We start from the raw sequence: 26,425 nt of genomic DNA, 5'->3' as shown, positions 1-26,425 counted from the left end.
CCTATACTCATGCTGTTCCACACTGGTCTCCATTCTATGAAATTCTGGAAACACCTGACCTTCAAATCCTAGTCCAGGGCTGAAGGTGTTGCTCAGTGGTAGAGCACTTGCCTAGCAAACATGAGGCTCTGGGTTCACTCCCCAGTACCTCAAAAAAAAGAGTTGGAGGGGTGGACTTCAATGGAAATTGAATGGTATTCAAAAGACTATCTAGAAGTACAAAACTATGAAAATAATGGAGTACAGAAACAAACCAACAAAAAATCTTTAGAAATAAAACTGGCACCCTCCTAAAGATCCAAAGAGATGTGGCTTCCACAAAACAGAAGCAAAAGCCATAGAAGAACATGCTGTGATGATCATGACAATAGTGCAAGATGAGAAGGTGAGAATTAAGATTCAGAAGTATGAAGAGAAGTGAAAAAAGGTAATAGGGTTAAAAGCTACACCAGAAACAGCAGATAACAGATTCAGAACTATGGAGACCAATGAGCAATATGATCAATGAACTTGCGAACGTGTACCAAATAGGAAATAAGAGTTTAAAATGATGATGAGGGAGAAGCTAGAAGTGGAAAACAGAACAGCTTCTAAGCTAAGAGGTATGTGTGTTCCTGAAGAAAGGAGAACAACTAGAATGTGAAAACCATCAGAAAGTGTGAGTTTGAGTATGTGTCTGTGAGTATAAGTGAGTAAAATACACTTCCCACTTGGAAATCAAAACTAACACCAAGAAACATATAACCTTAAAGGATCCACATGCTGATTTGTTCCCTTCTAGAAATTGATCTTTAGGTAATAATATGAAATTTAAGCTCATATTTTCCACAAAATTATCCCAGTGTTGTTTTCCAATGTTGAAAATCCGCATCTAAGTTAATATTCAACATGAAGGAAATATCCAAATGATGGAAATGATGAACGTATTTGAAACTAAGTTCTGCAATTATTTTTTCATGGTGATAGAGGAAAACAATGGGATCAAAAATATATACTTATATACTTTATTCTGTATTCTGCACTGTTAATCAGAAGGAACACCAAATGGACAGTTACTGGCACTAGGATTATGAGAGGGTTTTTAGATGTCTTCATATTATGTTGTACTTCAGAGACTTTAGTCTATATCACGTAAATAATATTTTTGTTTTCTTTTTGTGGTATTGGGATTGAACCCAGGACCACAAGCATCCTAAGTGAGCACTCTACCACTGAGCTACATATCCCAAGCCTTAGGTAACATTTTTGTAATAAGAAAAATATATCAAACATTACTAAAAATGTTGCTGCCTTTTCTCTCTAATTATGAATACTATTTTTTCATACTGTAACAGAGCATCAAAAAAAACTTGAGTCAATGATTAATTGGCAGGCTGCAATAATCCTATCATTTTTCTTACTGCTTTTTTAGCTGATTTATTTCCTCCTCTGCAGCCAAAAGGGATATGGCAGATCTGTTCTTGGTTTCTTCGAGAGACTTTCCAGTTTCAGCAAGACTGTAAGAGAAATCAGTAACTAAAGACAGATTTTCTAAAATCAGCAGACTTTCCAAATCAAGGCCTAGGTTCTCTTGGAGACCTTTGTCATATGATATAAATTCAATGAAAACAAAAATCAAATTATAAGACATCTGCACTCAATCAGATAATATTGCAGATATTATGGTGGACCTGGACACAAAAACATGCCAGCACCCTTAGCTCAAGGTCAAACACAAAGGAAGGTCAGAGCTACTTTAAAGACTGTGTGATAACTATTAATGTTAAAATGTAAAGGATGAAGGAACTCATTCAATTCCTCCTTCGCCTCTTCCTAATTCTTCTACTCTATTTATACCCAATCCCCAGGTTGTCTCTCTATAAAATCTCCATTTTTCTCCAATATACCAATACCTATTCCTGTTACTTTGCACTGTAGAGCTGCATTTGCCTTATTTTTCCCAAACTTCGTAATATAAAAAGCTTATTGCCCACTATGAAAGTCCTCCACAATCACATCAGACTACAAGTATTTCAGGTCTTTCTGCTTCTGATGTCTGCCACTTATTGTGCACAATTTTCCTGAGTTTTTGTTGTTAGTTTCAAGGATTCTCTTCACTGTAAGCAAATCATAATAATATACTCTCTTTTTTTAGGCCTATCTAAATTTAAAAATAAGTAGAAGTGGGATGGATGACCATGGACAAAGATCAGTGGTTCTCAGTGAAGTTGCCCTGGGAACCATGAGATAATCATGGGTCCCTGACTTCTCTGATCTGCCTCCCTGGAACAGGCAAACTCTTTCATCACAGTAATCCTGAGGCTAAGAAAACACAGGTGAAAGAAGAGTGGGAAATGAGACCTGGGATTCTGCTGTGGTTTGGATCTTAAGTGTCCCCCCGCCAAAGCTTGTGTGTTGAAGTCTTGGTCCCCAGATGATGGCACCATTGAGAAGTTGGGCCTAGTTGGAGGAAACAGATCATTGGAGCAGTGTCTTTAAAGATGGACCCTGATCCCTTTTCTCCCTCTCTCTCTTTTTTTACTTCCTGACTGCCAGAATGTGAGCAGCTCTGCTTCACCACATGTTGCCTGCCATGATATTCAGCCTCACCACAAGTCCAAAAGGACAGGGGCAAAGTGGCCAAGGATTGAAACCATGAACCAAAATAAATCTTTCCTCCTTTAAGTTGTTTACATCAGATATTTTGTCAGAGAGATGGAAATCTGACTAAAATGGAAAATTGCTACTGAGAAGTGAGGCGGTCGCTATGATTATACATGACCGTGTGGTTCAGGAGCCTTTGGAATTCGTTTGCAGGAGGAGTTTGGATCAATTTGGAGAAGCAGACTGGAAAAAGCTTAGAATGCCATAAAGAGAACTTCATGAATGATTCTGGTGGAAGCTCAAAACAACAATGCTGATAGGAATGTGAAGAGTAAAGACTATGCTCATGAAGTTTCAGATGGAAATGAGGACTCTAGGGTGTTTCAGTTCTGGCAAAGAATTTGTCTACACTTTGCTCATGCTGAGACTTTATGGGAAGTTGAGTTTAAAGGTGATGGATTAATTAATGTGGTGCAGGAAATTTCAAGGCAACACAGCATATAGGCAATGGTAGGGGTATTGTTGGCTGCTTTTAGCCAGATTCACAGTGAGAATCAAAAGCAAAAATCAGTGTGGAAAGATATAAAACTTGGAGTTTGTCCCAAAATAAAGCACATTTAAAGTTGCATCCAAGAAGAGTACTAAAGAGATTAATGCCATTAAGAAAAGAATCTGGGTGCAGTAGCCCATCCTTGTAATCCCAGCTACTTGGGATTCTGAGGCAGGAGAATAATAAGTGAGGCTATCCTGGGCAATACAGAGAGACCCCCATCTCAGAATAAGAAAGAAGAGGAGGAGGAGGAGGAAGAGCTGGAGAAACAGAAGCCACCAAGTATTTTGCATCAGGACAATAGGAAAGATGGCTTGAGGGCATCTCAGGAGTTAGTAAGACCCTACCCAGCAAAGACTTCGGTTTGAGAAGACAGCTCTGGGACACACTGCTTGCAAAGGGCCATCTGAGGAACTGAAGAAAAGGAAGCCAGAATCAGAGAGGGAAGAGGGAGCTGCTTACCATAGAATTTGGGGAACAGACTTACATTTGGGTTACCTTAAATTAAAAACACAGAATAAGAACTACAGGTGGGTTGAGCTCAGTGGTCCACACCTGAAATCCCAGCGGCTCAGGAGGCTAAGGCAAATAGATCACACAAAGCCAGCAATTTAGCGAGACCATAAGCAACTCAGTGAGACCCTATCTCTAAATAAAATATGACAAAAGGACTGAGGATAGCTCAGCGGTTAATCACCCCTGGGTTCAATCCCAGTACCAAAAATAAAAAAGAACCAGCAAAGTATTGAAGTCCTGCTTCACAACTAGAAGCATCTAGAGGGGCTCTTATTCCTGGAAACCTAAGCAGACAAAGCACAACTCAGGACCCCTCAGCACAAGACACTAGTGCCAAGTCCACTAAGGCTGAGAACACAGTACATGAGCAAAAGATCTTATCTGTAGCATCCTTTCCCTAGATGCCAATCTAAGGAAGGATAAGGGGAAAGGAAGCTCCATGCCAAGGCAAAACTACCTCTGAATAGAAGTTCTCACTATTAACTGAAGTTTTCACAAAAGTGACTATACTTAACCAGGAAAGACCTAGATGAGGCAAATATAAAGATCAGCTGACATGGGTTGAAATAAATAGAGAGTCAGAGAAATCATGTTCCCTGCATGTTACAGCTGTACAATTTGACTTCTGCAGTTGTACTCCTGCTCGCTGACTATGATTCCAAGTGGAAAATTGCACAGGTGCATGTAGAGGCATAAGTACGTAGAAAAATGTCTGGAGCCAAATATACCAACATGTTGACAGAGGTGAGGTAACATTTTTGGTACTTGTATACATTTGATGAGGAAATTAGTACTACTTTTATAATCAAGTAAAACTACATCAATAGGGATATCTTCATTTGGGAGAGAAGACAGGACATCTCATGAGAACAACACAGAGGGCTACAACTATATCATCACAGACTTAATTGGTTAAAACAGACTTCCTTTCCCTTCCCAGAAGCAATGGAGTGATACTGTGGGAGTGGAAAGACCTTATTAACAGACTTTTGTTAAGTTCTGTCAAAGGCAATTTCATGCATATTTGTCTATCTTCCTCAAGAATAAATCCAAACTTGCAATTTTCTTTGCAGTGATTCCCTGTGCTTGCTACCCTGACTGCCCAGAGCCTGCCTCTGACATCTGTTATTGCCTACCATTAACTTTTTAAAATATATTATTATACCTAAGAATTATTTCAAAATATTATTTTTTAAACTCTAACTCTCTCCATCAGGCATCAATAGGCCCTGAAAAGAACATTAGTATAGCTGCTTTGTCTTTTATTCTCTTCTTTTTCCTCATTAGTTGATCTTTCATCGTCTTTAACTCTTCCCCTTCTATATCTTTTTCAAAAAAATCTTTCCTCCCAAGGATAGATTTTCATCTACAATCTTTACTTATTTATAACTCTGAGCTGATGCTGGACCTGCAAAGGAGGAATAGCTCAGCAGATGGAGGCAAGGGACCAGAGATCACAGACCAGATTGGTATCTTGTCCCCAAACTCAGACATTGACTCCCAACTTGCACAAATCATGTTACTTATTTACAAATGCCCACACACACGCAAATCATGTTACTTATTTACAAATGCCCACATTTCACATGAGCCATTATTCTCCTTCAAATTTAAACAGTTAAATTGAAAACAATTATTTTTGAAGAAAGATAACTTGCATTCCTCTTACTCGTCTTTAACCTGGTTGAGTTGATTACGGGTTGAGTTCAAGTCAGAGTCTAGTTGTTGTAGGTCCCCAGGACTACTCTCTTTAAGGTCCCGAGGACTACTTGCTTTAAGGTCCCGAGGACTACTCCCTTTAAGTCTCTCAATTTCAAATGTGTCCTGAAAAGATTACAAAAAAATAAAAATTAGTCTGAATACACAAAATGACATGGATTGCAAAACACTGTGCTGAGCAAAAAAAAAAAAAAAAAGTCAAGACACAGAAGAACACATAATGTGTGCTTCCATTTGCATCAAGTTCTAGAGCACACAAAACTGATCTGGAGTCATAGAAACCAGAAGAGTGGTTGCCCTGGAGTGGCACAAGAAACTCTCTGGAGTGATGGAAATGCTTCATCTCTTAGTAAGGGATTTGTCAAAACTCACTGACCTGGGATTTCACTGTACATAAATTACACTTTGATTTACAAAAAATAGATAAATAAATACTTTTAAAGCATCATCCGATGTCTGTACAACCGGATGTAATACCCACAGGGAGTAAAAATTTGAGAAGCATTTAAAAATCCTCAGGGAGAAAAATTACTGATGACAACTGATAGCTATTAAAGTCTTAACCACACACCACACCTCTGCAAGGGTTTTTCATGTTTATTGCATTTCATTCTCACAATGACCCCATTATTAGGTCAGTAAAATCACTGTCCTAATTCAGTTAAATAAGGAAACTGAGACATAAATGTTCAGACCCTACCAAGGGCCATGGGAGCAGGACAGATTTCCTGACCCTAGATCTCCAAGCAGGAATTCTGTCTAGTTAAGACCCCTGCATTAAAACAGTCTGCTCTAAATGCTTCAGTTTTAGAAAGGGATTCATGTTTATCCATTTAAACATGTAAAAGTAAAGCTGGTTTGAGTTCTTTGTATACTCTGGATATTAGGGCTCTATCTGAAGTGTGAGGAGTAAAGATTTGTTCCCAGGATGTAGTCTCTCTATTTACCTCTCTTATTGTTTCTTTTGCTGAGAAAAAACTTTTTAGTTTGAGTAAGTCCCATTTGTTGATTCTAGTTATTAACTTTTGTGCTATGGGTGTCCTATTGAGGAATTTGGAGCCCGACCCCACAGTATGTAGATCGTAGCCAACTTTTTCTTCTATCAGACGGCATGTCTCTGATTTGATATCAAGCTCCTTGATCCATTTTGAATTAACTTTTGTGCATGGCGAGAGAAAGGGATTCAGTTTCATTTTGTTGCATATGGATTTCCAGTTTTCCCAGCACCATTTGTTGAAGATGCTATCCTTCCTCCATTGCATGCTTTTAGCCCCTTTATCAAATATAAGGTAGTTGTAGTTTTGTGGATTGGTTTCTGTGTCCTCTATTCTGTACCATTGGTCCACCCGCCTGTTTTGGTACCAGTACCATGCTGTTTTTGTTACTATTGCTCTGTAGTATAGTTTGAAGTCTGGTATCGCTATACCGCCTGATTCACACTTCCTGCTTAGAGTTGTTTTTGCTATTCTGGGTCGTTTATTTTTCCATATGAATTTCATGATTGCTTTCTCTATTTCTACAAGAAATGCCGTTGGGATTTTGATTGGCATTGCATTAAACCTATAGAGAACTTTTGGTAATATCGCCATTTTGATGATGTTAGTTCTGCCTATCCATGAACAGGGTATATTTTTCCATCTTCTAAGATCTTCTATTTCTCTCTTTAGGGTTCTGTAGTTTTCATTGTATAAGTCTTTCACCTCTTTTGTTAGGTTGATTCCCAAGTATTTTATTTTTTTTGAAGATATTTTGAATGGAGTGGTTGTCCTCATTTCCATTTCAGAGGATTTGTCGCTGATATACAGGAATGCCTTTGATTTATGTGTGTTGATTTTATATCCTGCCACTTTGCTGAATTCATTTATTAGCTCTAATAGTTTCTTTGTAGAGCCTTTTGGGTCTGCTAGGTATAGAATCATATCATCTGCAAATAGTGATAATTTAAGTTCTTCTTTTCCTATTTTTATGCCTTTAATTTCTTTCGTCTAATTGCTCTGGCCAGTGTTTCGAGAACTATGTTGAACAGAAGTGGAGAGAGAGGGCATCCCTGTCTTGTTCCAGATTTTAGAGGGAATGCCTTCAGTTTTTCTCCATTCAGAATGATGCAAGCCTGAGGCTTAGCATAGATTGCTTTTACAATATTGAGGTATGTTCCTCTTATCCCTAGTTTTTCTAGAGTTTTGAACATAAAGGGATGCTGTACTTTGTTGAATGCTTTTTCCGCATCTATCGAGATGATCATATGGTTCTTATTTTTAAGTCTATTGATGTGGTGAATAACATTTATTGATTTCCGTATATTGAACCAGCCTTGCATCCCAGGGATGAATCCTACTTGATCATGGTGCACAATTTTTTTGATATGTTTTTGTATCCGATTCGCCAGAATTTTATTGAGGATTTTTGCATCTAGGTTCATTAGAGATATTGGTCTGTAGTTTTCTTTCTTTGAAGTGTCTTTGTCTGGTTTAGGTATCAGGGTGATGTTGGCCTCGTAGAATGAATTTGGAAGTTCTCCCTCTTTTTCTATTTCCTGAAGTAGCTTGAAAAGTATTGGTATTAGTTCCTCTTTAAAGGTTTTGTAAAACTCTGCTGTATACCCATCCGGTCCTGGGCTTTTCTTAGTTGGTAGTCTTTTGATGGTTTCTTCTATTTCCTCAATTGATATTGGTCTGTTTAGGTTGTCTATATCCTCCTGACTCAATCTGGGCAGATCATATGACTTAAGAAATTTATCGATGCCTTCACTATCTTCTAATTTATTGGAGTATAAGGATTCAAAATAATTTTTGATTATCTTCTGTATATCTGAAGTGTCTGTTGTGATATTGCCTTTTTCATCCCGTATGCTAGTAATTTGAGTTCTCTCTCTTCTTCTCTTCGCTAGCATGGCTAAGGGTCTGTCGATTTTGTTTATTTTTTCAAAGAACCAACTTTTAGTTTTGTCAATTTTTTCAATTGTTTCTTTTGTTTCAATTTCATTAATTTCAGCTCTGATTTTAATTATTTCTTGCCTTCTACTTCTTTTGCTGTTGTTTTGCTCTTCTTTTTCTAGGATTTTGAGATGAAGTATGAGATCATTTATTTGTTGGTTTTTTCTTTTTTTAAGGAATGAACTCCAAGCAATGAATTTTCCTCTTAGAACTGCTTTCAATGTGTCCCATAGATTCTGATATGTTGTATCAGTGTTTTCATTAATCTCTAAGAATTTTTTAATTTCCTCCTTGATGTCTTCTATAACCCATTGATCATTCAGTAACCTATTGTTCATTCTCCAAGTGATGTATTCTTTTTCCTTCCTTCTTTTATCGTTGATTTTCAGTTCCATTCCCTTATGATCAGATAGGATGCATGGTATTATCTCTACTCCTTTGTATTGTCTAAGAGTTTCCCTGTGACATAATATATGATCTATTTTTGAGAAGGATCCATGTGCTGCTGAGAAAAAAGTGTAACTGCTTGATGTTGGGTGGTATATTCTATATATGTCAATTAAGTCTAGGGTATTAATTGTATTATTGAGTTCTATAGTTTCCTTATTCAACTTTTGTTTGGAAGATCTGTCCAGTGGCGAGAGAGGTGTGTTGAAGTCTCCCATGATTATTGTATGGTGGTCTATTAGACTCTTGAACTTGAGAAGAGTTTGTTTGATGAACATAGCTGCACCATTGTTTGGGGCATATATATTTATGATTGTTATGTCTTGTTGGTGTATGGTTCCCTTAAGCAGTATGTAGTGTCCCTCTTTATCCCTTTTGATTAACTTGGGCTTGAAATCTATTTTATTTGATATGAGTATGGACACTCCTGCTTGTTTCCGAAGTCCATATGAGTGATATGATTTTTCCCAACCTTTCACCTTCAGACTATGTATGTCTTTTCCTATCAAATGCGTCTCCTGTAGGCAGCATATTGTTGGGTCTTGTTTTGTGATCCATTCTACTAGCCTGTGTCTCTTGATTGGTGAGTTTAAGCCATTAACATTTAGGGTTATTATTGAGATATGGGTTGTTCTTCCAGCCATATTTGTTTATTTATGTTACTAAACATGGTTTGTTTTCCTCTTTGCTCAAAAAATTAGACAATAAGAGAACAAACAACCCAATCAACAAATGGGCCAAGGACCTGAACAGACACTTCTCAGAGGAGGACATACAATCAATCAACAAGTACATGAAAAAATGCTCACCATCTCTAGCAGTCAGAGAAATGCAAATCAAAACCACCCTAAGATACCATCTCACTCCAGTTAGATTGGCAGCCATTATGAAGTCAAACAACAACAAGTGCTGGCGAGGATGTGGGGAAAATGGTACACTTGTACATTGCTGGTGGGACTGCAAATTGGTGAAGCCAATTTGGAAAGCAGTATGGAGATTTCTTGGAAAGCTGGGAATGGAGCCACCATTTGACCCAGCTATTCCCCTTCTTGGTCTATTCCCTAAAGACCTAAAAAGAGCATGCTACAGGGACACTGCTACATCGATGTTCATAGCAGCACAATTCACAATAGCAAGACTGTGGAACCAACCTAGATGCCCTTCAATAGATGAATGGATAAAAAAAAATGTGGCATTTATACACAATGGAGTATTACTCTGCATTAAAAAATGACAAAATCATAGAATTTACAGGGAAATGGATGGCATTAGAGCAGATTATGCTAAGTGAAGCTAGCCAATCCCTAAAAAACAAATGCCAAATGTCTTCTTTGATATAAGGAGAGTAACTAAGAACAGAGTAGGGTCGAAGAGCATGAGAAGAAGATTAATATTAAACAGGGATGAGAGGTGGGAGGGAAAGGGAGAGAGAAGGGAAATTGCATGGAAATGGAAGGAGACCCTCAGAGTTATACAAAAGTACATACAAGAGGAAGTGAGGGGAAAGGGAAAAATAATACAAGGGGGACAAATGAATGTCAGTAGAGGGGGCAGAGAGAGAAGAGGAGAGGGGAGGGGAGGGGAGGGGGGATAGTAGAGGATAGGAAAGGCAGCAGAACACAACAGACACTAGTATGGCAATATGTAAATCAATGGATGTGTAACTGATGTGATTCTGCAATCTGTATATGGGGTAAAAATGGGAGCTCATAACCCACCTGAATCAAAGTGTGAAATATGATATATCAAGAACTATGTAATGTTTTGAACAACCAACAATAAAAAATTAAAAAAAAAAAAGAGATAATACAACCATCAAAAAAAAAAAAGTAAAGCTGGTGATCACTGTGGTTTGAATATGGTTTGAGTGTGTCCTCCAAGGGTGCATGTGTTGGAAGGCTGGTCCCCAGTATGGCAAGGTGAGAGGGGATGTGGAACCTTAAATGGCTTTTAGGTAATTGAGAGCACTGTCCTCGGAAGGAACTGATGTAGTTCTTGGAAATGGTTGCTATAAAAGAGCAATCCTGACCTTCTTCACATGTTGGATTCCTGTCTCTATTTGATCTCTGTTTCCCACATATGTTCCTGCCATATGTCCCCTAGGAGGTCCCTCTAGAGTCAGCATTGTGCTATTTGGACTTTCAGCCTTCAGAACTTAGGAGCTAAATCAAACTCTTTTATTTATATTTTATCCAATCTCAGGTATTTTGTTGTGGTCCTGGAAAGCAAACTCATATACTGATGTTGTATTTACCCAGACATAATGATATTGATGCATGAAGCAAGGCCCATATTCTATTCTAGTCTGGTCTCCAGCTGTTGGAATTGACACTCTCCCATGGAAACCAGTAATCCCAAATTATGACACTCTTTGCTAAGTTTTCTCATTATCTCAGAAATTTCAGTTTTATTGCATTGTTTCAGGGAGTCAAAGGTCATTCTTTAGCATTCTTACCTGTAGAGAGGGAACCCTGCTGTCAACAGGTTTTCCCATGGAAGCAGCAGTAAAAGAAGCCTCCAGCCAAGGCAAAAGGCGAGACTTGATTGTTTCCACACCATCATTATGTCCTCCTAAGAAAACATGCACAAGGTCAGAGACAGAAAGCGAAGTGCACACCAGTTCAGTCAGCAAACACCAACAATGGAAAGAGACTAGAAGAGAGAGTGGGAAGGGAAAAGTGGGGGCCATTCTCACCTTCTTGGGCTGCAATAGTGAGGATTCCAAAGAGCTGTCCCTGCAATCTGGCAACTTGTTCAATGATTTCAAGGCAGTAATTTAGATTCTGATCACATGTGTTTGTCTGTAAAGTCAAAACAGCAGTAATCAGTGTGATTCCTTTACTCTGGAACCCGCTGCAGACAGACACTGCTGGGCAGGCACCAAAACCTGTTCCCCTTTCCCCCCCTGGACACACAGTGGGACCATTTGCCCCAGAGTCCCAAGAGTGTGTGTGGCCCTGAGACTGAGTTCAATTAGTGGTCTGGAAAGTGATGTGTGCCATGGTCAGGCATGGCCAAGAAGAAAACCTCCTGAGCAATCTTCTTCTCTCATTCCCATTGGCCAGTCAAATGCAGAAAAGGGCCAGCAGAGAACCCAAGGGCATCAGGGATGGTGGATTCTCAAGATTTGTAAGGCTTCTGACTGAGCACTTGCACCAAACTACTACATAATCAAGAAAGTCGTTTTGTGTGTGTGTGAAACCACTAAGATTTGAGGTTGTTTTTATAGCATCATCCTACTCAGTGGATTCTGCAAAAAGTCCCCTTATAAAATGAACATGCTTTCTGTAGCACAGTGCAAATTGTTAATTTATCTGCTTTAATGGCTCTTGTCCTATACGTAAATTCAATTTTTATTATACCTGCAAAGAGAACACTAATTCTTACTTTATAATTAACCTTTTTTTAATTTGTTCTTTTTATAAGTACATGGGAGTACAGTATATTTTGGCATATCATACATACATGGAGTATAATTCCCATTCTTGTGGAATTATACTCCATGTATGTATGATACCTGATTGGAGTTTCACTGGAAATGTATTCATATATGAACATAGGAAAGTTATGTCTGATTCGTTCCACTGTCTTCCCTATTCCCAAATCCCCTCCCCTCCCTTCATCCCCCTTTGTCTAATCCAAAGTACTTCTATCTTTTCTCTCCTACCCTTATTGTGTGTTAGCATCAGAGAGAACATTCAGCCTTTTGTTTGGGGGGAGATTAACTTATTTCACTTAGCAAGGTAGCCTCCAGGTCTATCCTTTTGTTGGCAAATGCCATAATTTCATTCTTCTTTATGGCCGAGTAATATTCCATTTTCTTTATCCATTCCCCCATTGAAGGGCACCTACGTGGGTTCCATAGCTTAGCTATTGTGAATTGAGCTGCTATAAACATTGATGTGGCTGCATCACTATAGTATGCTGATGGGTATATACTGGGTATATACTGAGGAGTGGGATAACTGGGTATATACTGAGGAGTGGGATAACTGGGTCAAATGGTGAGAACACTAATTCTTAACAGCAAAAAAAAAAGTGTCTACATTGAAGATACAATGAAGAATAAGACAAAAAGATGCACAGGTTGACCAGAGGGCAAGTAGATAGATCCCCTAGCTCCCCTGCAGTGGAACAGTAAGTCTTACTACACAGTGAGTGCGAGGTCTACAGAGCCCACCATCTCAGAAAATCAGTGAAGGCTTCTGAGAGGAAGTGAAAACCAGCCCAAGAAGAAATGAGGCAGACTTGGAGAAGAGGTAGTAGGTCCAGTATATATGGAACCTTCGAAGCAATGAAAACAGAAGACGGGGAGGGGGGATGAGAGCCTTTAGCTATTATTCTGCTTTGGTCATTCTTTTGTGAGAGTTGACCTTTCACCATTAGCCAAACATCTAATTGAACATACTACTAAAAAGAAGAAGTAAAATTATAAGCAATAAATAAATCATGTGGGTGTAAAACTGTATATATTTATGTGTCACTCAGGTCATGATCCAGCATTGGCACCACAAGTCCCAGAACAGGAAGCAAAGCAGATGGAGGATGTAACCAGAATGAAGATAAATGGTAGCTCTAGGCAGAAGTTTACCAATAAAATTCATTATCTGTACCAACAAGGGAAATGGTCTGACATGCTGAAGCCCCCTCTAGGACAGAGACTACTTGTCTGTCCCTGTATGCTCAGTCCTCCATTCTGTCCTGTCTATATATTCAAACTCGGCATGCATTGGATGGATGAGTGAAAATTAGATGACTCACTCACTCTTTGATTTTCATACACACCCCCACAGACCAGGCACTACTAGTGCTTTACTCATCGAATCTCAGTTAATCCCCGCAATCATACCTTATGCTATTATTATCATTCCAATTTTCAGATGAGAACACTGAGGCACAGAGAGGTTAAGAAGCTTGCCCGAGGCTCTCCTGCTATGAGCTGTCAGAGCTGAGAGCGGAACCCTGGTTCCAGAGCGCATGCTCCTAACTACCGACTTACACTGACATTTTTGTTTTAACTAGTCTTTGGCAAGAAATGGCTGGTGTGACAAAGAGTAAATGGGGAAGACAACCAGGGAAGAGCTCTGTGAGGAGGGGACACTTGAGCTGAAACCTGGCTGATTCACGGATGTGAAGCAAAAGGGAAAGAGCATGCCAGGCGATGGGCACAGCAAGGCCAAAGGCCCTGAGGCAGGAACACATAGACAACCTGGAGGACTATGAGTAGGTGAGTGTGGCAAAAGAATCGGTCAGAGAGGTTGGCAGGGCTGACCCTGGAAGGCCTCATGGGACTGGTGAGGAATGGGCATGGGATGGGCTGGTAACTGAGGGGCTTCTGGATTAATTTCTGTGCCTGGCAACTAGCTTTGTCGCAGCCTATTTCCTCCTGTTGTCATTCCTTCTCTTCATCTTGTCCTTCCATCCTCTCCTCTCTAACAGACTGAGTTCTTCCTAAAAATGAGCCTGCCTTTCTTTCTGTGTCTGCATCTATTGTTACTAGTATCCTGAAAATTGAAGGCCCAAATGCTGATGAAGGAACGATTTAACGACACATTATTGACCTGATCAGGATTCTGCACCCCACAACCTGTGCAGCTCTGTCAGTTCTTCCTCGCTGCGCCAGGCCTAGGCTGTGGTATGCCTCACAATGACACTGAACTTCAGTGGCCTGCTTACAAGACTCTTGCCCTCTGGCTAGATCATGCCATTTGCAAAGAGGATAGAGAATGAGCTGAGGAGTCAAAGGAGACCCCAAGAATCGCAGCTCTGCCACCTGCCACAGTTCTCTGTGATCCTCTGAGCCCATTTTCTCTCTTCCACATGGGGACAATAAGGCCTTGCTGAGTGTTAGAAGAACTAAATGGAATCAACACATGCCTAGCTCCTCAGAGTCAGGAGGTGTTCAATAATCAGAAGCTATGAGGTGGTTTGCAGCAAGGCAAGGTGCCAGGAATTTAGGGACAGGGCAGGGTTTGGTTCAAATCTGGATTCCTTTCATTAGCTCAATTCCTTTAGATAGAAGCCTCCATTTCCTGATATTTTGGAGATGGTTAATCCCTCCAGTTAACTTAGGCACAGAGCTTAGCATAAAGGAAAGACTCAGTTAAATTAGAAGGAGGATTGTAGTGTCATTATGATCTGCTCTTACTGCTTTGCCCAGGGCCTGTGCATAATGGGCACCCAGAGGAATGTTTGTCAAATGTGTTTGCATACACAACTTAAATCACAGAACACAATATACTATGTCACAATTCTCCTGTTCCCAAAGACCTGTCACAACATGCCTCAGCTTCTTACACAAAGCCCTGCACAGGATATTCAAGCCATAAGAAGGTCACATTATTCTACTAAGATAAATAGAACAAAGACATGAACTTTTTGGAACTCAAAAAAAAAAAAAAAAAGCCTAGTCCCTAAAAAAAAAAAAGCCTAGTCCCTCCAGGTTCATTCACTCATAAATCATTGAGTTCCTATTACATCTTAAGTCCCAGGATTGGCAGTTGCAGTGATAAAGTTACATTTAAAAAAGAAAAAGAAGTTGTCTACTATCACTGAGTTCACCAGCTTTGGAAGCGGGATGGAGAATGAGAAGCACGCAGGGAGTAAATAACCATTAGAGTAGGTTAGGGCTTTGTGTGGACAGTGAACTGCAGACACAACAAGCTCTGCGAGGGGTCAGGGGAAGAGGGAAGGGCACTTCAAAAAGGAGAAACAGCAAGTATCAAAGATAAGAAGCAGAAACACTAGGGAAAAGTGAGTTCAGGGTCCAAAGACCAAATCTGAAAGCCATGACTTGCCACATGAAGGGTTCTGGGCTTTGTCCTGTCCTTGGAAGATCTCTGAGGCAAGCGTGGAAGGGTGATGGGGAAAGACCGGATTTGCTTGGCATTTTACAAAAGTACTTCTGCAGGAACAGACCACACAGAGTTTGTGTTAGAGAGCAAGTCTGGAGGAGAGGTAGGCAGATGTAACCATCTGGCCAAGAGATACGGAAGGCTATGGACATAACAAAGGTCTGCTAAAGGGCTTTCCCAGGCCCACGATACACCTGGGTCAGTCAAGGTCCCTCTGATTCCAGCATTACCTTGGAGGTCAGGAGGTTTAGAAACAGACAGAGGTAGGAGAGGGCTCAGACTACATTTGGGTTTGGATAGTTCAGGAGGCCATAAGACCCTCAGATGGAAATGTCTAGTAATAGTATCTAACAATTATTGAGCACTTACTCTATGCCAGCCAGGCACTGCACACAAAGCTTTATATACACTGTTTCATCAAATCCTCAAAACAACCTTACAAATTGAATGCCATCATCAACCCGAGTTTACCAATGCAGAAAAACAAAATGAAGTATTTTGAAGAGACTGTGGTTGAACAGGGACCTATACCCATTCCTGCAGCCTCCAGCATTAGAATCTAGCTCTCCCCCAGACGCTTTACCAAAAGCAGATGCAAGATAGGGCTGGAACTCATGTGAAAGGTGGGAGTTGAAGATGTGGGCTTGGAAGCCCTCTGCAGATGGGAGAAAGTGGAAGCCACATGCATTGAGGTCACCAGGGAGGAGTGTGGTGGAAGAGGGCTGAGGGCAGGCTGCAGGGCCATCTTGCTATATCAGAAGTGGGTTGAGGAAGAAGGGCCAGTGAATGAAAAATAAAACAAAAACAGGTAGTAGATGACAATCAGCAAGAAAAATGAAAAAGAACTAGGAAGCCAGGGAAGAAAGTGGCTTCAAGAAGTAGAAGGCACAGTTTCTTCTCTGCTTCACTCAGGTACTTATGTTCTCCACCAATCTTTATGGGGGGGCCTGCTGGTGCTAGATGCTAGGGACACAATGGTTGAATGAAATAGTTTTTCGCCCTCAAGGAATGCATAGTTTAAGATAAACACAAATAAATGCATGTTGTCATAAAACTAAGTCCAGATTTCAGAGTCCAGACTCAAAAGATGTAGTAAGGAGCCAAGATGATACAGGAAGGTCTTCATCTGAGGAACCTGGGGAGGGGCCACCACACTAGAAATTCTGCTTTCACTGCTCCAGTGTGGGAACTGGGCCTTGGTTATTTTAAGAACTCGCCAGATGTTTCCCATGTTCAACCAAGATTGAGCATCACAAAATTAGTGAGTAGTGAAGTCAGTTTAGTGAGCCTCAGTTGATGACTACCAAATCATAAAATAGTAAAATAAAATACATCATAATTAATAAAAGTAAGAATTGTTCATGTAACTTGTTTTCAGTCATTTAACAATGGTGATGTTCTGAGACCTGTGTTGTTAGGCAATTTCATCATTGTGGGAAAATCTTAGGGTACACTCACACAAACCTACATAGTCATGTCAATGCAATCAAGAGTCACGGTAAGTAGGGTGTCTGAGGATGTTGCTGGAATATCACAGCAAACAGTTTAATGGTAAACTGTTTTTATAAGTAGGAGTACACTCCAAACTAATGTTAAAAAGTACAGTAATTTATTATTACTATCAAATGTATTCTATACATAATTGTGTGTGCTACTGAATAATATAGGATAGTTAATGGATCCCAATTAAAGTTTTTCTTTTTTTAATGTAAAAGCTCCTCCATAAGGTCAACTTGTAGAAATTTTCTAAGCATTGCAGCTAAACCTTTGTCCCAGAATAGCAGTAAAAACAAAAGTGGGGCAGACCCTAAGAGAGGTTACAGGAAAGTTCAAATTCAAGGTCTAAAAGGGCAGAGCCAATTAGAAAGTCATGGACTAAACCAATACAGCTGGTACTTTTCCAGTGTCATGTATTAGCATAGATTTTTGTCCAAAAGAGTTAGTACTTTTCCAAGGCCTGATTAGCAAAGATACTTATCAAGACCCCTACCCAGTTGCTATATAAGCCCCTAGACAAATACATTTAAGTGGCAACCCCTATCAGGTCCCCTCTCGCCTTGCAGGAGTTCTCTTTTCTTTTCACTTGAATAAATCCTACTCCTTTCATTCTTGCCTTCCATTATCATCCATGGATTTCATTCTTCGAATTTGCAAGACAGGACCCAGAAAGAAATTGGTGGTGAGCTGCTGGGGTCTGCTCTGACACTGGAGGCCATAGTCTGCCATTATAAGCTGCAACACATTTTAGTAGCAGAGAAGAATCCAGCTTTGCCAGCTGCAACCCTCAGAGATCTGATGCCAGCAGGCATCCCCCGCTGTCATTAGCTGCTAACATTAAATGGCTTTCTTGGCTGCAGAGCCCTGCCACTCAAGCAGACCCCACCCACAAGCAGAAGCAGAGCATCAAGTTTTTTTCTCAAACTCTGGTTTCACTGTACTTCCATTCAACTAACAGGGCAATAAGTTTTCTTAACAAGTATCTCCACAAACATGTGATTAATGTGATGTGCTTACCAGATCAATGGGCCATGATATCACTGGGTAGTAGGAATTCTTCAGCTCATTAAGTTGTAGGGGACCACCAGTTGTACCTGCAGTCTAATGTAGTTTTGTGGCTTTTGACTGTATAAATACAACAGTTTATGTGTGTTATGCGGTGAAATAAAATGCACTGACCACTGTGGTTAAGTTTTTAAAACATGGCCCTAGAGGATAGTTGTCTTGCCTGTGTTGAGAACTTCCAACATGGGCAAGAAGGGCCACAAAAATGATTCCTTGGAGACCTGAATCAATGTTGACTGGAAGTAGGCATGCAGAAAGGCAGGAAGATCAATAGGAATATGTCATTTTATAGAAGTGAACTTCATCAAGTGGGACCAAACAAATTCAAGTGACTTTGTGTAGATAAGAAAGTGAGAGGAAATAAAAAGGAGAAAGTTATTCAGGAATGTAACCCCACCCTTATTAACATAAAAGAAAATGTTTCTTTTAAACACTCTATACAACAGTTATGGGCTCCCTGCCTCCTTTTGTAAACATGATGACTGTAAAAGCATTCAGTTTTGTTGGAGCAGAATTCTCCGCCTTGCATGAAGCTGTTATGCCTGGGAGTTTGCTGATGTTATTGTTTGTTTGTTTTGCAATGAAGTTCTCTTGAGATCTATCCTGTACACATCCTAGAAGCTCGTTTTCCCACATATGTAAGAAATAATGGAAGCTTAAAATAAGAGGAGCTTGGTGTGGGAGGCTGAGGCAGAAAGATTGCAAATTTAAAGCCAGCTTCAGCAACCTAGTGAGGTTTTAAAACAAAAACATTTTAAAAAGGGTTGGGGATGTGACTTGGTGGTTAAGCGCCTCTGGGTTCAATCCCTGGTACCAAAGGTGTGGGGAGGTGGATAGGAGCTCGAGGGGGAAAGGGGGAGGTATTTGAGAACTATTTATCAGGCAGAATCCTCAGGGATTAAATGAACCCATTTGTGAAGTGGGATGGAGAAGGAGGGGCCAGGATTCTGACTTGGTCAACTAAGGGGATTATGACACCACTACCCAGCCAGGGGCAGCGAATAGTCCTATTGGACTTATTTATTCTCCTTAAATATTAAACTTGAAATGCTTACATTAAAAAGTTTGTCTCAAGAGAAAATAAGAAAAGTCAAATTAAAAAGTTGACAGTCTCTGTTAAAAAATAAAACGTTCTGCCTTAGTCCCTCATCAATTTATTTTGCAATAAGTTGATCATTAGAAACATGACAGAAAAGGCAGCGCCAATTCAATATGCTGCGTGCTTTCTCACATTTCTTTACAATTAGATTGGGGCCACATAACTACAGTCACATGCTATAAAATGTGACTATAATCACATGTGGCATAATATGCTGTTTCAGTCGACCACAGGCTACTTACAAGATGGTGGTCCCATGGGATTAAACAGCCTAGTAACCTATTGTGTTTGCACAACCACAAAAATCACCTAGTCAGGCATTTCTCAGAACGTATCTGCATCATCAAATGTTGCCTGGCCGCACCTCTGGTTAAGGGATGACAAACAGAGGTGGTGTGCATCACTTAAGAATGGTGCAAGTTTCCACTGCTCTTCCCTGCAGCCCCTTGAGGTCACATAATAGGATGCTGTCACCACTAGGCAGAGGGTGCTGAAGCTAAGCCAGTGATGGAGCTGTCTCTGAACTTCAGGGGAAGCCAAGTTTTAAAAACATAACCCTCAGAGACCTGCCATCAGACCACATGAAAGAAGAAGGAAAAATCTCTCTTCTACTTGGACACTGAGATTTGGGCGGCTATTCATCACTGAGTCGTGGTCTGGCCAGGAAACAGATAAGCATCTTAAATTGAAGAAAATGCTTCTCTAGAAATTTATTAATCAGATTGACTCCTCAAGAATGTAGAAGTATGTCTCCCAAAGAGGAGGGTGAAGGCAGGCAGGGAGTATGTTTGTACAGACCATAGCAACGGACAACAACCTTTGTACTAAGAATCAGGCATATTTTGGCATAGATCTCTTATTTCAACCACAAAGTTTATTCTAAACCAAACAGAAGGCAAATCTCAAATAATATCTCCTTTTTATATGTGGATGTTTAATAATGCTCTTTCCCCCTCTTCCTGTAGATGTCAATCACACAAACGAGACTAATGTGGATGGAAGTCTTGTACTTCCAGTCCTTTCCTACAGCTCCACTCACACATTAAATAATGCAAGATTTCTAGACTGTACTGTCTTGGTGACTATTATTTTACTTTAAGAAATCTCATCAATCCTATCTTGGGGTTGGGGTTACCAAAGATACAGTTAAGTATTACATTTGCTGCTATAATGGGGGAAATTTTTTGAAATAACAAATCTCAGAGCATCTAACACAGCTTAAAAACTCCCTAATCCAAAGGGATCCGAGGAAAACAAAAGCATCTCAGAGGGAGGAGAGTTTCCATCCAGAGTTGACTTACCCCAGAAGCTGCTAACTTGGTAAGGGAATTTCTCTTCTCATGCTAACATTTCCATGAAGTAATTAGGGAATTGGAATTTAGTTCTGCATAGAAGGTGATTTCAGATTTTTGCGGTTTGTCAATAAAACATACAGATGTTGCACGATAAATTGGGGGTATTTGGGCGCTATACTCTTGCAGTATCCCTAAGGACCATTCTTGGAATGATCTTGTTCACTAAATGTGCTAAGCAAGTTTATGAGAGGTTGATTCATACAATGTCTTGCCTAAAGTATTACCCAACCCCATCTACTTTCCCTAGAGTTTTGAATTTCTCCACCATGGGACAATGAGAACATTTCCTAAATCTGACTCAAATTTCTCTCTTCCTGCATTACACTTTTAGCTTCTCCCTAGGGCGCTTTATCATCTGACCCCAACTCTCCTCCTACTTAGCCTCACCTCACTTCCGTCCTGTTTTGAACCAATCACAGCACACACACCCCATTGTCAGCTTCTTCAGTTTTCCCTGCCTCTGTACATGCTGTCTCCACTCCTTCCTCCCCTTCATCAGATGGAGGTTCATTGTTAAGATGCAGCTCACTGGGCTGGGTTGTAGAATGATAGAGCACTTGCCTAGCACTCGGAGATAGACAGCTTGCCTAGTGCATGTGAGGCACTAGGTTCAATCCTCAGAACCACATAAAAAATAAATAAATAAAAATAAAGGTATTGTGTTCATAAAAAAATGATGCAGTTCATATTGTTATTACCAGCAACCAGCATTAATAAGCACACCACAAGCTCTGAAAAAAATATTTATAAAGGTACACTGTAAAAATTGTAAATAGTGTGTAACCCACTGAGTAACCATTTTTAATCACCATTTGTTGAATATTAGGCTTTTGATAACTGGTTCAGTTCTTGGTGAACAAGAAGGAATTCTCTATGACCTATCACCATAAAGGCTCACTCAACTACAAAGGAAGAAAACAACTTCCAAAAGTCACATGGTTCAAACCCAGCTGTCCATGAACTTCAGGGGAAGTCAAATTTTAAAGGCATAAACCTCAAACATTTAAAATGGGGCTTACTCAAAGGCAATACAACCACAGTGACTAAAAGAAAATGAGTCAGAAATGTTTGCTGCTGTTTTTAGTATTTGTTTCTCTTAAGGAGGTTGAAAAATACCCCTTTCTCTGCAAATATTTTTAAAATAAGCAAGTAGATTGGGCGCGATGTCGCACACCTGTAATCCCAGGAGCTTGGGAAGCTGAGACAGGAGGATCGCAAGTTCAAAGCCAGCCTCAGTAACAGTAAGGCCCTAAGCAACTCAGTGAGGCCCTGTCTCTAAATAAAATACAAAAAAGAGGATGTGGCTCAGTGGTTGAGTGCCCCTGAGTTCAATCCCCAGTACACACACACATACACACACACACACATACACACACAAAGGCAACTAGTTTTTCCCTGGGCCCAGAAAACTTAGTTGTCATAAGATTAAAAGGCAAATTATACACACACACAAATACACACACACACACACGACTGTAAAGCAGAAAATTACATGTTTAAAGAATTTACTGTCTAATAACATATACAGTAGTACCCCCTTTTATCAGTATGTCTGTATATGGGTTGTAGAGAACATATTTCCCAACACTTAGAACAATGCTTAGCACCTAATAGTTGCTCCACAATTGTGTAGAACTTCAAAGTCCATTAGAACTGAGATTTATTCCAAGTGAAATAGGAAGTTTGAAGAGTCTTGACAAAGAAAAGTAACCTGATCTGACTTAACATTCAGAAGAATCACTTTGGGTTACTGTTTTTGCAATAGTCCAGGGTGGTAGCAATGGAGGAGGTGAAAAGTGTTCAGAGTCTGTATGAATTCTGAGGCTGGACCAACAGATCCTGATGGTGAAAAGGATTCAGAGTGCACCATAATGAAGACTAAGTTAGGAAGGAGATCTGTGTGTGGGGTGTGGGAGAAGCTAAATTCAATTTTAGGCTGATTTGATTTCAACATGACAATAGTACTCACCATTTAAAATGTCCATGGGCAATCAAAGAAGTGAGATCTCAGATGAGAACAAGCCCCAAACACAGATACTCAATTCATCAGCACATGAGTAAGAGATGAAATGATTAGTGTGGCAATTGAGGCCAGAGTTTCCACAACAAAGCAGATTTCAGGAGGACTTTTATAAGAAGCCAATATTCTATCATCAAATCCATGCACTGTTCAAATCTCATTAATCCCTACTTCCACTCTGGCTTCCTGTAATCAACCCCACCTTGTCCCCCATCCCCAAAATAGAATTCAGAGTGCTGGAAACACCTTACATCTGGGGTCTGTCTGCCTTAAATAGGAGGTTCCCCTCCTTACATAGCAAGTAGAGCCATCAGGCAGAAAAAAAGGCTTTGAATAGAATTTGCCGAATAACCCAGGGGCAGTTTACTTAATGTGTCTGGGTTAGGGTGCTTGATCTGTACCATGGAAAGGATTGGACTAGATGATATATAAAGTTCCATTCCTCATCTCACAGTTGTTTTTTGTTGTTGTTTGTATGTTTGTTTTTTTCATTTAGATCAGATTCTTTCTGAGCTCTGCCTTCTCAGGAGTCCCTTGGGCTTCCTGGTTCACCCTTTAATTAATCAGGGCTTCTGAAGTGGAGGGTGGCTCAGAGAACAACTAGAACTTTTCCTTCTAGTGTCTAGTAGGTTCTCTCTTTGCTCCCTTTTAAAGAACCAGCACTGGACATTCCTTCATCAAGAATTCAGAAAAAATAAAAATCAGCTCTTTTTTTTTTTTTAATCACAAAGGACCTGGGTTCTCTCCACCACTTTTTAAAGTAACTGCTTGTTACCTAGTCTCAGAAAATTGAGAGTAACAAATCCTAGTGTACGTATTTACCCTTTTTTATTGCCCTGTGGCCTTAACTTTGAAATTTTAAAAAGCATTTTTTTCACAGTGCTTAACACAAATGGCACTAGCATTTGGTGGAACAAATTAAATTATTGTTTTAGAAATATCCTGTAAGTACTGAGAAGTGCCATTGTTTGTTACAGTTTTCTGTCTTGGTAGCAAACTGTTTCTCTGTTCTCATTAAAACCATTTCAACTAGCTTCCCCTCACCACTCTAAAGACTGAATTCACAGGGACCAGCAGATTTCCAAACCATTCTTCACCCTCTACTTACCTTAAATTCCAGTTAGCATCTTTTTTTCTGCCTGATGGTTCTACTTGCTATGTAAGAGGGGAACCTCCTATTTAAGGCAGACAACCCGAATGTAAGGTGTTTCCAGCACTCTTAATTCTATTTTGGGGATGGGGGGCAAGGTGGGGTTGAATACAGGGAGCCAGGGTGGAAGTAGGGATTAATGAGATTTGAACAGTGCATGGATTTGATGAGAGAATATTGGCTTCTTACAAAAGCCCTCCTGAAATCTGCTTTGTTGTGGAAACTCTGGCTTCAATTGCCACATTAATCAGCACGCAAATGTTAACCTGGTGTCCGTTTCTCTAATTTCTGAGCAATGACTCCTAGGTATATATTTATAAAAATTCATTCTGCTGCGTCTAGATATCTTCAGAGTAGGAGACTTGCGAAAAGGCAGGAGAGTGTACTAAAACATAATTCGGGTTGGGGTGGAGGGCAACGTGGATTCCACTGGCTGGGGGCGAACAGGAGAGGATCAAGTAGGACCTGGCACTGATTTTCCGGTTGCTAAGGTCGCCGGCCTCCTTGGTTACCGCTCTAGGTAAGGTGCTCCGCCAACAGCCCGGTCGCCGCGGAATCCCGCGCTCTGCAGGAAGCGCCACCAAATGGCACCGGAGAACACGTTCCCTTCCTTCCCGCCATCCCAGCCCAAGGCCCAGGTTCCCGTTAGGAGTCACAAACACGGGGACTTTGCAAAGCGATCTCACCGACGCCTGTCCCAGAAAAGCCCCGCGAGGAATGGGCGGGGATCTACCGCGGGGCGAGTCCCGGGGGCCTCCCACCCCGACTCACGTTGTACTCTTTCGCCCAGGAGTCTATCCTGTCCTGCAACCGTCGTAAAGTTTCGTTCGAGACCAGCCTCCTCAGGTTTTCCGCCATCGCTGGCTTTTCTACGCGGCTCGGCTATGGGAGACAGACGTGGAGGGGCCGAAGCAGTGGCCTCCGTAGGACCGCCGCGTGGTGTAGCGGGAGGGTTGATATCTTCCAGGGGGGCTCAGATAGCAGCTGGTGTTTCCATCCTCCCCTTCGGGTCGGACCGGGCAGGGTTCGGGATGCCAGTGGGGGGTGCCCTGGGCCGCAGCTGTCGCGCCTCATCCGCTGCCCGGCGCGCCCTCCTGGTTCCCCCGCCGCCGCCGCCCGCGAGCCCCAGCCATTTATATACCCTGGCGATTATTAAACAAAACTTGACGTGGGCGGGCGGCTGCCAGGGACGCCGCGTCGGGGCAACGCTCTTGCCACCCCGCCCCGCCCTGCAGCGCCCGGCCTCTGGACTCAGCCACTATGCGCCACGCCGCTGCTCCTGAGGCTGCTTTTCCTCCTGCTCCTGCTTTTGTTGCTGCTTTGGGTGCAGTGGGGCGAGGGCGAGGAGGGCCAAAGCCACCCGGATTCGGGATCGGGCAGGGAACTGGAAGGCTCCGAGATCCGAACCGAGGCGGTGCGACCCCTCGATGGGTCCAGACCGATGGCAGTGCTGATTGAGGTGGCAGGAACCCTCCTCCGCACGCCAGACTCTGGGTGACAACACGTGCCAAGCAAAAGTTAACCCTCCATGGACTTTTTTTTTTTTTTTAGACTTTCAGGAAATCACTTCTTTGGCCCTTGCTTTATTCTTTCTCCTCTCAAACCTTTCATGCATCTGCAGCCTCTTGGGATTTGCCTGTAGGAAACTCACTGGAACTAAAACTTCTATATTTTGCTTTATTTTTTTAGCCCACAGGGTGGGTGTCCAAGTTGATGGCACTAGGAGGTTCACAAATTAGAACCGATCCCTCAGGTTTGGATAGGATTTGGTAGTATGTGCGAGCATATTCAATTGTGCCATTACAGCTTCATTTAATTATGAATTTCTTAAATGAGACTTAGTAAAAGTTCCCACCGCGATCTGTCACAATTTCAAAAGAATGCATTCAGCCACAGTGAGTTGTAGCTTGAACTATTAAATTAAATCATTTCAACCATTAACATGTTAGAAGAAATCTCTTGTTTTATATACTATCAAATGATGTGCTGATTGCAAATCACCTGTCCATTAAATCATGGAGGTGAAGCTAACAACTTTAAACTCGGTTTCATTTCTTTAGGTACTTGAGAGGAAATTGAACATTGTGTATATCAGATTACCATAAAATTCAGAATTTGCACCACCTCTTGTTTTTATTCCTTTTAATTGCAGTGGTTTTAATGTTCAATAATGAAAATGAAAGGTTCGTTTCTGGAGTCTGCATTCCTGCTAGTTTTTGTACACCACAAAATTGGGTGTGTCACAAAATGTTGGTGTGTCACAGTAGAAAAATTACTAAAGTAAAAATAAAAAATCCTACTCATTAAACATCTCCTTCCTAAAATGTGGGAGCAGGGAAGAAGGAAAGGAATGGAGGAAAAACAGATTTCTTAATTTGGAACCAATTGCGTATTCCAATAGGTAACAGGAATCTGAGCATTCCTGCTTACTTATAATAAAAAATGAACCGGGACAGTTGTTTATGATAAATTAGAGGCTAAATCCTTTTTCCTTGCTCTGAGCACTTTAATTAGCCTGTAATCCTTGTTTCATCATCTGTAAAAACACAATAGTTCTTACTTCATAGAGTTATTATGAGCCCAAATAAGATAATTCATGTAAAGTACTCAGCATAGAGTTTGGCAGTACTCAAAAAA

The 26,425-nt window shown here is 40.8% G+C and overlaps 1 protein-coding gene across 2 annotated transcripts in view; it reads right to left on the bottom strand.

Moving 5' to 3' along the window:
• Spata18 (spermatogenesis associated 18) overlaps positions 1 to 24,913 on the bottom strand; it is a 39,339-nt gene extending 14,426 nt beyond the window's left edge. Inside the window, exons 1-5 of one of the 2 annotated variants that reach the window (XM_046460103.1) lie at positions 24,560 to 24,913; positions 11,444 to 11,549; positions 11,204 to 11,319; positions 5,319 to 5,473; positions 1,401 to 1,496 (exon numbers count right to left, since the gene is read on the bottom strand). In XM_046460103.1, the coding sequence (XP_046316059.1) occupies positions 1,401 to 1,496; positions 5,319 to 5,473; positions 11,204 to 11,319; positions 11,444 to 11,549; positions 24,560 to 24,646 (560 nt within the window). In that variant the 5' untranslated portion in view covers positions 24,647 to 24,913. The remainder of the gene's footprint in view (positions 1 to 1,400; positions 1,497 to 5,318; positions 5,474 to 11,203; positions 11,320 to 11,443; positions 11,550 to 24,559) is intronic. The other variant, XM_046460162.1, reaches the window with a different exon arrangement.
• Between the last annotated feature and the right edge of the window lie 1,512 nt (positions 24,914 to 26,425).

The sequence above is a fragment of the Marmota monax genome, unplaced genomic scaffold, assembly GCF_021218885.2.
Source record: "Marmota monax isolate L192 unplaced genomic scaffold, Marmota_monax_Labrador192_F-V1.1 WCK01_AAM20220418_F8-fsc00025, whole genome shotgun sequence".
Classification (NCBI taxonomy): Eukaryota; Metazoa; Chordata; class Mammalia; order Rodentia; family Sciuridae; genus Marmota; species Marmota monax.
The sequence above is the reverse complement of the archived record's forward strand: the minus strand, read 5'-3'. Positions and strand labels throughout refer to the sequence as shown.